We start from the raw sequence: 12180 nt of genomic DNA on the forward strand, positions 1-12180 counted from the left end.
GTCTGTGTAAATCCATGCCAAGGCAGCGACAACAGCACTGTCTTTTATTGTGTGTGTCTGCTCGTGATTCTATCTTAGAGAGGACCGGTTTGAGTTTTGCTGGTTGAGACTGGAAAACATTTTTGGGAAAGTGGGGACGTTTTCAAACACAAGCTCCACATTCTGGAGCTTTCAACAGTGTTACATGGTCTTCATCACCAGAGTTTGTTAAGTTGTCAGACCTCTGAGCTGAGGAAACTTCTTGTACATCTCTACAACGGCGCATCTGTTGATAAAGACTGCTTGAAAGCTCCAGAATAAGCAAGTAAGTGGACATTGAGTGGTGGCTGTTCTGTCAAAATTTTGTTTCCAAGATCAAGAATGAACCGTCAAGCTCAACTTTGAAGCCAAAATAAACGATGAAGTCCTTAAGGTGCTCGGACTAATGGAAAGTTTGGAACTTTTCAATGACTATGTGTCGGTGGAAAGAGCCATAACATTTGAGTGAGCGGCTCTTGCATCATTTGCTGTTCCCAAGATCAAGAATAATCTGCCAGCCTCAGCTTAAAAAACTTAAGTATTTCTCTGTAGCCTAACATGAAATATTTGTGACGTTCAAAAACCCATCAGGACCATGCAGTTGTGTTTTGATCAGATTTCATCAGGCAGTGGTGTCTCCATGGTAACATAAGCAAGCAAAAGAACACCATCATCAGAGTGTATTATTGCTAAATTCAGATGTGTGTGTGTGGAAATACCTGACATTGCTTTCTTCCAGCTTTTTAGGCTGGTAACGGTGTATTTGTGTGGACCTCAGAGCTCAATAACAAAGAGATAATTGAAGGAATAGTTTGACATTTTTGGAAATTATTCGCTTTCTTGCCGAAAAGATTGATGCTACTGCCATGGGTGGTATTGATCTTCTCATCTAACTCTTGGGGAAAAAAATGTGAATGTTCCAAGAATGTAAAATTATTTCTTAAAAAAATAGTTTTCAGGTGGTTTATGACTCTGATTAAGGTTACAGTTAGGTTTATGTTAGTGTGCAAGGGCTGAAGGGGATGTAATTATTCCAACGCATGCTGTATATTATTATATTTGCAGCCTCATGAAGAGGCTGCAAATATCCAAAGATTTAAATAAATTCTTGTATTGTTACATGCTAATGCAGTTTTACAGTAATATAACCAACAATTATTGCAGGCTGAACATTTGTTTGATGGATTATAACTCTAGCAATTTCCAGAAGTCTACTAATTGATTTTCGTACCGTATGGAAATAAATGTAAACCACAGCGTGGAAAAACAAGAGCATGGTTTGCAAAAAATAATCATTAGTAATATTAAGTATTCTTAATGTGTACTATAAAACATGCAAAATCAATGCTACGGTCTGTTAGGATTAAAGTTGGAGGCTGGGGAATGCATGAAGGGTACTCGCAAGTATATAAGTGCAAATATATGTGTGTGTGTGTGTTTGGTTTCAAGCTTTTTGCATGTGACCCAGGGTCCCTGAGCTGCTAAAAGCACAACATTCAACTCAATTAGCGGCATGCATAATTGATAGCTGTCTGGGAGAGTATTTGTATTTACACTGGAATTAAAAGCCTCCGGTGTCAGCTATCACATCTGAGGGGCGATAAGGGTGTGCGTGTGTGTGTGTGTGTTCTAGTAGGGGAATGTATATGTACGTAGGGATGCATGTATGTCATAAGCCTAAATGGATTGCTGCTGTGAGCTGCTTCTTCTCTCTGCTGCAGTGAAAATTAAATCAGCAACAGCCCTTCGGCTTAAATGGTCTTTCTTTCAGATTCCGTTGTTTTCACCTGTTTTCTGATTCAATCCCCGGTAACTGGATTTGTGCACGAATACCAAAATGAAACTTAACTGTAAGATGTCGGACTATATAAGATGTGAACTTGTTTTTCTAAAAAGTGCTTTAATTAAATAAAGATTGTTTCAAATATTGAAGGGATAGTTTGATACTTTGGGAAAAATGCTAATTTGATTTATTGCCAAGAGTTAGATGAGTCTCACAGCGTGCAGTAATGGAAAATCTGCTAAGTTAGCGCTTGATCTAGCATAACAAGACAACAGGCGTAGAGCCTGTCTCTGTCCAGACGTCGCCAGGCAACCAGCTGAGACTCCAGGAAGTCACAGCTAATTTGTACCGAACCAAAACTTTCTCCAGCACACACAACCCCTCATAAAACTAACAGCTTGTCACTTTTATACTTTGGTTTGGAATAGATTTGCGAAATCAGACTAACTCGTGTTAATTAGTAAACTTCAGAAGTGCTTGTAGGTGGATTTTATAACTGTTTCCAGTCTTTGTGTTATGCTATGCTAACCAGCTGCTGGTGGTTTAACTTCATATTTACTGTACAAACATAAGAGTGGCATCAATCTTCTCATCTAACTCCAATTTTGTCTAATACAAGCAGCCATGCAACTGCCCTGCATAAATAAAATGGTCTGAAACAGGCAAGAAGCTGTTCAAAGAGTAGGAATCTGTCCAGACATTCGATGCCAACTTTCAGTTCTTAAAAGTTTATAAATAAATAAATGTAATGAACTATTCTAGTTGTTAGTGCCATGAAATATAAATTGATTTAAATTGAATTGCTCATGTGTTTACTTATAAATTAATTCTTTTTGACTCATAACTTTGTACTTTTTCTATCCATATATTGCACATTTAATGTAGATGTGATTTGCTCATGGTGAAAAAGCAACTTCTTTTGAATGTAAAATTACAATATTTTAGCATATTTTCAACACCCATTTTGTAGCTTTCATACCCAAAGATTAAAAACATGTCCCTGCGAAAAAAGATTTAATGGGCCATTAAAATGCTCTTAATGGTTCCAGGGGTTTCTTTCTTGTTTTTTTTTAAGGTGAAAAAAATAATTAACTCTTAGTAATGTGATTTGTTAACCAAATTTCAGTTCTGCAATGTTACTTCTGGTGTAGGCTGCAGGAATTCAGTCCCAGGTTCACTGGAGTGAGACAAGTACTTGCAAATCGAGTACTTGAGGGACCACTAGAAGGACGTCTGCTTGACCAAAATGTGTCACCGCCGCCTCCAGCCTCCTGAGCCTGTGCGGCGGAGTATTGAACAGCCTGTTGACTTCGGCCAAGGTCACCTTCCTGTCGGGTGAAAAGCAGCTGTTCTGGAGTTAAGTGAGGCTCTGGTATTGAGTTCATCACCTATTTGATTCAGAGAGGAGAAAAACCTGCAGTCACCTTCACTCCGCTCAATCATATCTTCCCCCCTCGGCTCACTGTAATACGCACCAATCCTGAGCGTATTAGAGTGCCTTCACCCATTTCCTCCCCACTTATTTTTTTCCTTTTTCCTTGTGCTTCTTTTCAAATCTTACCCTTTACACTCTCGCTTGTAATGATGGTAATCTAAGCCTATTTTCACTGTTGCCCTTTTAACTCTAATAGTAGCAGCTGACCTAGACTCATCTCTGCTTACAAGCAACTCCTAACGAGCATCCATGAGCATGTAGGGCTGGTTCCTAAATTCATCTCTCACTTGTTTTTTTGGAGGAATTGATTAATAGTTTAATCAATAAAACATCAAGAAAAAGGGGAAAACGCCCCATAATTTCCCAAGAGTCAAAGTTGGTTATCGTTAAATTGGATGTTTTGTCCGACCAGCAGAAAAAACAGCAAATAATTACATTTTTTAAAACATATTTGTTTGTTTGATGATTTAATTGATAAATAGAGCTGGAATAATCTGTGTATTCATCAATTAGTCCAGTGAAGGAAAATTGATTAGCAACTATTTTGATTATCAATCAATAATTTGGAATTTTTCAAGCAAAAATGCCATCACATTCTCACATTAACGCCTCAATTGTGAGGATCTGCTTGTTTTCTTTGTTGTTGTTTTTTATATAGTAAACTCCCCTAAATATATACCAATTATCAAAATGAATTCATACATTTCTGTTGCTCAACTAATTGATTAATCCACAGATTCAAAGAAAACAGTTTGTGCTTTGTTATTTCTTTTAAAGACACTTGTAATGTTACCCAGTACTTGTCTCTAACATAACAGCATCATAATCACTCTAAGATCTTTTGGTTTTAACAGTCTCCCTAATTCTGGCATGGGGGAGAGAGGGAGGGATGTTGTAGTAGAGAGCGGGGGGAGGAGGTGGATGTGTGTGTGTGTGGTTGGGGGGGTGAGATGAGATAGAGGGTTTAAGATCCGGTCCATCCATCCTTCAGTCCTCCCAGACTTGAAGTGGGCCAGCAGACGACCTGATCTGACTGTTATTCATCTAACGAAGCTTTTTTCCCGCTCCTGCTCCAATCAAGGTAACAGGACCAACTGAGTTATTATTACACGTACGCAGGAGTCTTTCAGTATGTATAGTAGCTCCTTGTAAACGAAATTAAAAAATGATTGTGAGGGAAAATTCTTGTATGTGATTAGTTCAATTACTACTACTTTATCTATTTTAAAAAAAAATCCCCTCTCTGTTGGCCTTCTGCGTTTGACTGGCATGATGATTTTTACTTGTTATTATTTTAGATTGTAGCATTCAGTGTCATTAGACTGATGCTGGATTTAGATTTGCATGTTTAAGCTTGTATCTGATGCTCTTATCTTGTAGAACAGCCTTTAATTTGTAGCTGACCAACAAAACAGCCAATAAAAAGTGGAGGAATACAAATACCAGAGGCAAAGTTTGCATTAAATTGCAGAGGAAACATCACATTAACCCATATTTGTTTGCAATCCTGTTCCAGCATTACTGTGCTTTTATTATTTTCTCATGTTTTAGTGTTTTGATTGTTTTTTTCCAAGGCATTTTGTAACCTGTTTCTGTCTAAATGCTGCCCTATAAGTTAAATGTCTTTGGCTCAGCTCCCCTAGTTTCCTGATAATGTCTCTGTGACCCTGCAATGATCATGTGTGAGTGCAGTGCTGCATGGGAAGAAGGAAATAAAATAAGAGCTGAGGGGAGACATCGTTTTTTGTTGCTCCAAGATAAGAGGATATTACAGCTCGTGGAAGAGGGCTTATAGGAGAGGAGACATCATTCAGCGGGGGAAAAGGGTTATGTGAAGTACTTCTTGAAGAGATGAGTTTTCAGCCTTCCAGGGAAGATGGTGGGTGTCTCTGCTGCTCCGAATTGCCCGGGAAGGTCATTGTGTCTGTGGGAGGACGACGTGTGTGTTTATGAGATGAAATTGTAGAAAAATACAGAAAATACTAAACTGTATCTGCAGGGGAAATGATGCTTTCACACATTTATATTACTCTAATCAGCTATTGAACTGGTAAATGTAATTTAAAGCACATTATGAACTGACAGAGACCTATAAACCTTATATTTATTTACCATTATACTGAAGCCATATACAGTCTGGAGAGTCTGGGTTTGTCTTTGTTAATATGTGTGAAGATGATTTAATTTAGAGAGAGAGCAGAAGCTGCTGTTATCAGTTACATGAGCTTTGTTGTGATGGCTACTTGTGATGAGCGTTAATTAATATTTCTTTTAACCAGCTTCTTCCTCGCCTCTCTAACTTCAATCTGATGATGATCACAGTGATTAAGATACTGAGAAGTTTAATCTGCTTTTGTTGTGCGCCGTGTTTTTCAGATGCAGTGCAGCTGTAGCTCTTCAGTGGGACACCTTTCAGCGCCCTACTGGAGCAGAAGTAAGGGCGGTTTTTGGTCCGCGTGTGTTTGCGTGTCCTCTCTCAGTTATTTACATGTGTGGGTTGTCATTTGTGTGGGAGATTGTTCACGTTTATGTAAGAGTTATTATGTATTCGTTCAGTGCTGTGTGCATCTGCCTCTAATGCAGTAGCGTGAAAATAATAATGAAATAGTGAAAAACAAAGTGAAAGGCAACATGTCACCTCTGACTAATGATGCAGTCCCCCTCTTGACCAATCAGGAACCAATTTTGTAAGTTGCCCTGTTTTGACTTGTTATTTTGAGCACCCCCTGTAGCTCAATGTCACTTTTCTTTTCTACGGAAGACCAGACTGGACAAGAATATCTTTTTTTATTCTTTTATGTCCACCGGATCTGACCCCGTGGTAGGCATTAAGAATAACTATATTGAAATAGCCAGATGGTCGCTAATGGTTTGTGTTTGTAGATCATATAGGCATCAATATGAAATTACACCTGTTTCATAACCAGTTAAAAACTCCTTGCATTGTCTTGTTTATTTCAAATTCCAGGTTTGTTTGATGAGCTAAACCAAAGAAGACGTGAAGTGCATGAACTCCTTAAACTCCTTTTTTTTAAAATATCATATCTAAAAGAAGAATCTAATGATATCTGCTCTGCTCTGAGAAACATTAACCTTTCCAACAAAAGATTGTGTCATGATCCCAACATAATGAGCTTGAAATAGTTTCCTCATAATGACGGAGTGATTAGTTCACAGGAAAACAAAGCTTCATGATCAGAAGAAAAGATAATGGAAGAAATAATCACACATGTCCTATCTGGCCGCAGATAATGTTTTGCACGACACGTCTTATTGAAACAACATTAACATCTTCTCCGCTTCAAAAAATATGTTACTTGCTAATTTTGAGTGGTGAAATGTTTAATCTTACCGTGTTTTGTCAACATTGAATTAATAGTAATTTGTGACACATTGTTATTCAAACAAATTAATGAACAAAGGGAGAAGAAAAAAAAATCAATGTCGAATAAGGACTAAGCACATCAGCCAACTTCAATCCAGTGACTCAACAGACACGAGGCAGTATCTGGAACAATGAGATCTGGAGCCCACGGTTATATTAGGAGCTTTTTAATGAGCAGCAGAGGGGGGTGGAAGAAGTACTCAGATCGTTTACTTATGTAAAAGTAGCAAAAATACAGTATAAAATATATTTTGTTACAAGTAAAGCTTAGGCATTCAAATTCTTACTTAAAGCAGCTGCAAGGAACCCTCATGTTTTGTTGATTCTGGCGGCCCCTGTGGACAAACGTGGTACTGTTTCCACCACATTAAAGTTAAAAACTTCCTGTTGTACGTTCAAGTAAAAGTATTGACATCAAAATATAACCAAAAGTAAAAGTGGCCTCTATGAAGAATGGCCCATTTCAAAATCATATACAGTATATTACATTATTGGATTATAATTATTAATCTAAAATATGTTCATCACTTTAATATTGAAGCTGCAGGTGAAGCTAATTAAAAATACTGCTGGGTAGCTTGTAAATGTCTCTCCAGTGATCAATAAAGTTTTACTCTAATCTATAATATTACCACATAATATGCTTGTTGATTATATTTTGTATTATTAGTCAAAGAGTAAGAAGTATACTATTTGCCTCTAGTGGAGTAGAAAGTAGCAGAAATTGGAAACACAACAGCATCAAAATGAAAGAATACATTATTAATCAGAGCGCTCCCATAAGAATGTATCACTGGCAGAGGGTTAAATATTCTTTGAATTTATGAACAAAATCAGCAGGAGAAGGCACGTAATAGCTGACCTGTTGTTCCCCTTCTGTCTAAAGATTGCTACAACGGGAGAATTAGAAAAAGTTCTGTTTCTAAGCACCAAAAGCAAGAAGGTGCAGATCTATTGATCTCCATCGCTCCACTTCAGTACTATAGACAGCACAGCCCGATAGTAACATGTACATCGACCGATCAGCTTGTTGATTTCCTTAAATCAATTGTATCAAGATACAGCATGATGTAAAATATGGTACATTTAAATAAAGCAGCCACCCATCTAACAAATGAACTGTCTGTGTTAGGCCTACATAGCATAAAATACTCCCCAAAAGCCGACACGACAACTACCTGCTTCTCATGGCCAATACTGATTAGATATCCAACATTTTTGTATTTTAAAAAGCAGTTTATAACCTGTAGTTCATCAAAGAAAAAGGCTTAAGAAAGGTTTAGATGTGGTGGGCAAAGAGATGGATGGTTTAATATTCAATAACTCCGTTCTAACCAAATTTAACCGACACACAACAAAACACAGTTCTGACTCTTCAAATGTTCATTAATTTTTTTCTCATAAAGTTCATTAATAAACTTCACAAACATGTTTTTTATATAACAAAAAGCCTATCAATCATTTTGCACAAGAGATACATACATTTTTTTAAATATCAACCAATAATTTATCGGCTGTAAGTTAATTTATAATAATATAAATGTCCCATTATCGGCTGATAATTTATCTGTTCTGATAATAATCATACATCCTTACCAAAAAGTATTCTAAACGTATAGTTCCACATTTTAGAAAATACGTATCTTCGCTTTTTTGGAGAGAGTTAAATGAGAAGATCGATCTGTCTTTTTATGTCTGTGCAGTAAATATAGAGCAACAACCAGCAGCTCATTAGCTTAGCTTAGCTAAAAGACTGGAAACGGGGGGAAACTGCTAGCGTGGCTCTGCCCAAAAGTAACAAAATCCACCTACCTTCACCTCCGAAGCTCATTAACTAACATGTTGCCAAAATGTTGAAGCTTACATCTTTAAAAAATGCCACAACACAGAGATGTCTAACTACTTTAGCTTCACCAAAATCTGATTGGAGGTTTCTCAAATTAACAAATGAACTTAACTTCCCGCTCATTTACACAACTTCCTCATGTCTCTCCAGCAGTGCTGTTCCCTGACTGGGCCTACAAACCGGCTTGGTCGCCCGGCTCCAGACAGGTGCAGCTGTGGCACTTCCTGCTGGAGCTGCTGGGGCGGGGCGAGGGCGGGGCCATCGGCTGGGGAGGGGAGTGGGGCGAGTTTGTCATCCGGGACCCCGAGAGGCTGGCCAGGCTGTGGGGGGAGAGGAAGGGGAAACCGCACATGAACTACGACAAACTCAGCCGGGCACTCAGGTGATGCAAAATGCACGAGTTGGACGAAGTGGACACGTTCACACTGGCTTCACACACACACACACACACACACACACCTATGGGTTGAATGTGTGTAATCCTCCCTCAGGCTGATGCTGTAAATAAAATGTACTCCTCGCAAACATATGTTGTCAAATTAAAAATTTAAATCTAAAATGCCCACAGATGCAACACATGCCATTTGGGAAGCACTTTTATCTTAAGTGCCCTACAGGAACCTGAGTGCATAGCATAGACACACACACACACACACACACACACAGACACAATCAGAGTGTAGTCTGACACAGAAAACATTTTATTTCCAGATACTACTACAACAAACGCATCCTGCACAAGACCAAAGGGAAAAGATTCACCTACAAGTTCAACTTCAGCAAACTCATCCTGGTCAACTATCCAGGACACCCGGCACCGTCCGGCCATCAGGTCATCACCACATCTTTGCATCTCATGTCACAACTTAAAGGACTTCACTGCTTGGAAAACTGGCTTCTAGGTTATATCGCTTCTATAAAGTGATCTAAAAATGCATCTATTCTGTCTCTGATACTTGTAGTTTCCTCGTCACATGAGCAGAAAATTTGATCCGTTTTCCAAAACATGGGTGTAGTCCTTTAAGAAGAGTTTTATTCCAGAAACAATTACCTTAACTGTATTATTTAATATTAAAAAATGGACTTTAATAGAAACAATTACTCCAACTTTATCATTTAATTTAAAACTGACGAGAATAGAAATCATTATTAGAACTTTATCATTTAAAATGAAATTGACTGATCCGCTAATGTGGAGGGGAGTCAGTGTGTTACAGTTATTACACATTAACAGGCAGACCGAGGGCTTAGGTTACCTTTGGAAAGCACCATATTTTATTTAATTATACGATTAATTCTGCAAGAGTTGGGATTAGTAAGCATGTGCTTTTGTCTATTAAGGTATAAAAAAAGTGCTGTCCGTTTAAAAAACACCATCCGAGGTTGGAATAAAACTCTTAATATCATGTACTGTAATTAAGTGTTTCACCATATTTCAATGTTAAATGAGGCCACTAGTGTGCAAGATATCAGGAACACCTTCCTGCTATTAAGCTGATTAATGTCTTAATCATCCAAAGAGCTTCTTTAACTTTTTCCTGCCTCCTCTTAACCACATCGGCTTTGATCTACAGTATATTTAATGAGTCCAATCAGTAAGAGATCCAAAGCTTCACCTGGTGTTCTTAATGTTTTGTGCACACAGTGTCAGACTATATTTTATTGAAAAGATCCATGTTCCCATTTCAACCATCCTCCCATCTCATCCTCCATCCTCCACCACCCCCCTCCTCCCCTCTCCAGCTGCTACAGAGCGGCCCTGTTCCCTACCCCCTCCTCCCCGCTGAGAGTGGTCTTCCTCTGTGTGGAGGAGCAGGGTCAGTGATGGACAGAGGTAAGAACACGCCCTTCAGCGACTCAGGTAACATCCACAGGGTCCAAACAAGTCTCACACAGTGTCTGTTCACAACTGGCAACTGTGTGTTTATTTGGTGTGTAGTCTGAGAGTGAAGGAGACCACCAAAGTGAGATTTATTGCGGAAAAACCTCCCAGATATTGGATCTAAGAATTGAAGTATGAGATGTTATTCTATATGTTTCTTACTGTCAACAAAAGCCCAAACAACCCCCAAACACAATTGTTTCCTCCTGGAGACATAAAACCTTTAAAATGGGTCATAAATATGTACGTTTTATAAGAACAAGACTTCTCTATTGATATGATCAACACCAGAGATTGGACTGTACTTTACAAGGAGAAAAGAGAAAATACAAACTCATACACACATGAATAAAGTGTCTGTTGTTGATACACATTTGGTATTTACAGCAGGCAACAGAGGAATAAGATCAGGCATTGGCTGCATATATACAATACTTGATTGGATCCTTTATGCCTCTTGATTAAGAATTCAGTGAAGGCAGTGACTGCAATATTAGCTGGACTGAAAATGTAGGTGGAACACCGAGAAATAAACAATCACTTTTCCATCCTCCTCATATTCACTCGGTTCACTACATCACATAAACTCACACCTATAAATGTTCGAGTGCTGCAAAAAGTCCTGAAGTTTTTCAAGCCACAAAGAAACAGCTTTTTTTCTGCTGTGTTTCACTCTGTAATTTTCTCCTATTTCAAGGTGAAACACGAGGCGTGCCGTGGAAAATAATGCAGGGATGGAGTTCAATCTTGACCTTGAAGGCAATTTCTGGGGGCGGTTTTCAAAATGAATAAGTTCTAGGATGTAGCTAATATCAGCACCCCTGTACTACCATCCAGGGGCGTGTCCAGATGTTTTTTAACGGGGGTGGCATGACGTTTGTGTCTCAGCTTCCCAGTCAGTCCTCAATTATGCAATTACAACACTGTTTGTTATTCAAAAACACATTTATATAACAAGAAACCTGGGATCACATTAGCCTAACTTTGGAGCATTATTTAGCCCTCTACCTGACATGGTTGCTACCAATGGATTCTTTAAGTCATCTAGTTCAATATGAAACCAGTATCTTCACTGCCACTATGCACCCTGAACACTGTAATACAGAAGGTTTATTATTCAGAATCTGTTGAGGTCCGTCAATGAAGTGCAACAATTGTGCAGCTTCTGATTAAATAAAAGCAGAATTTCAATGTGAAACACATCGAATGAGAGAGTTTGTCCAGTTGCAATGAAAGTTTAAAGCGAGTGTGTGAACCTTGAGTTTTGATTTGTCAAACTACCGAGGACCGAGGTCAAGAATGGACAGGATTTATTTCTTTCATTACTTTTGTCACCAAAAGGTCAAAAATGTGTAATTTATGTTCAACATCAGACTGTTTTTTACTGTGAACGACTTAATTCCAGTCAAAGCTTCATGTATTTTTATCCATTTATTATATGAATGTATGAATATTCATGTGTATCTGATTAAGTATCATTAAACTCTAAGCTCTCTCTCTCTCTCTCTGTTTCCTGACAGCGGTCCAGGCTGTCCCTTATCCCTTCCTGCTCCCGTGCTGCCTCCCTAAGCCCATCCCGACGCCCCGCGCCCTCCACGGCCACTTCCCCTTCATCTCCGCCCCTGGGCGTCTGGGGGCCAACCTGAGGGAGCTCCCGCCTCTCGCCTCGGCCCTCCACGCCAGCGCCGACGGCTGGCCCCACAAGGGCCCCGCAGGGTGGGATCTGAACCACATCGGTCGAGGCCTGCTGCTTGGTGGAGGGAAGCAGACTGAAAGACAAGGAGAGGAGAGGAGAGCGGGGAGCGACGCACAGATGGGGGAGAGAGAGTGA

At 39.1% G+C, this 12180-nt stretch overlaps 1 protein-coding gene across 1 annotated transcript; it reads left to right on the forward strand.

The window, feature by feature from the left end:
* Window positions 1-5612: 5612 nt before the first annotated feature.
* LOC118335239 (ETS domain-containing transcription factor ERF-like) lies at window positions 5613-12180 on the forward strand. The gene is made up of 5 exons (XM_035671478.1): window positions 5613-5670; window positions 8618-8849; window positions 9179-9299; window positions 10211-10301; window positions 11870-12180. The coding sequence occupies exons 1-5, from the start codon at window positions 5613-5615 to the stop codon at window positions 12178-12180; spliced, it is 813 nt and encodes a 270-aa protein (XP_035527371.1).

This window comes from Morone saxatilis, unplaced genomic scaffold (genome assembly GCF_004916995.1).
Source record: "Morone saxatilis isolate NCDOM2014 unplaced genomic scaffold, NCSU_SB_2.0 Contig23, whole genome shotgun sequence".
In the NCBI taxonomy this organism is placed as follows: domain Eukaryota; kingdom Metazoa; phylum Chordata; class Actinopteri; family Moronidae; genus Morone; species Morone saxatilis.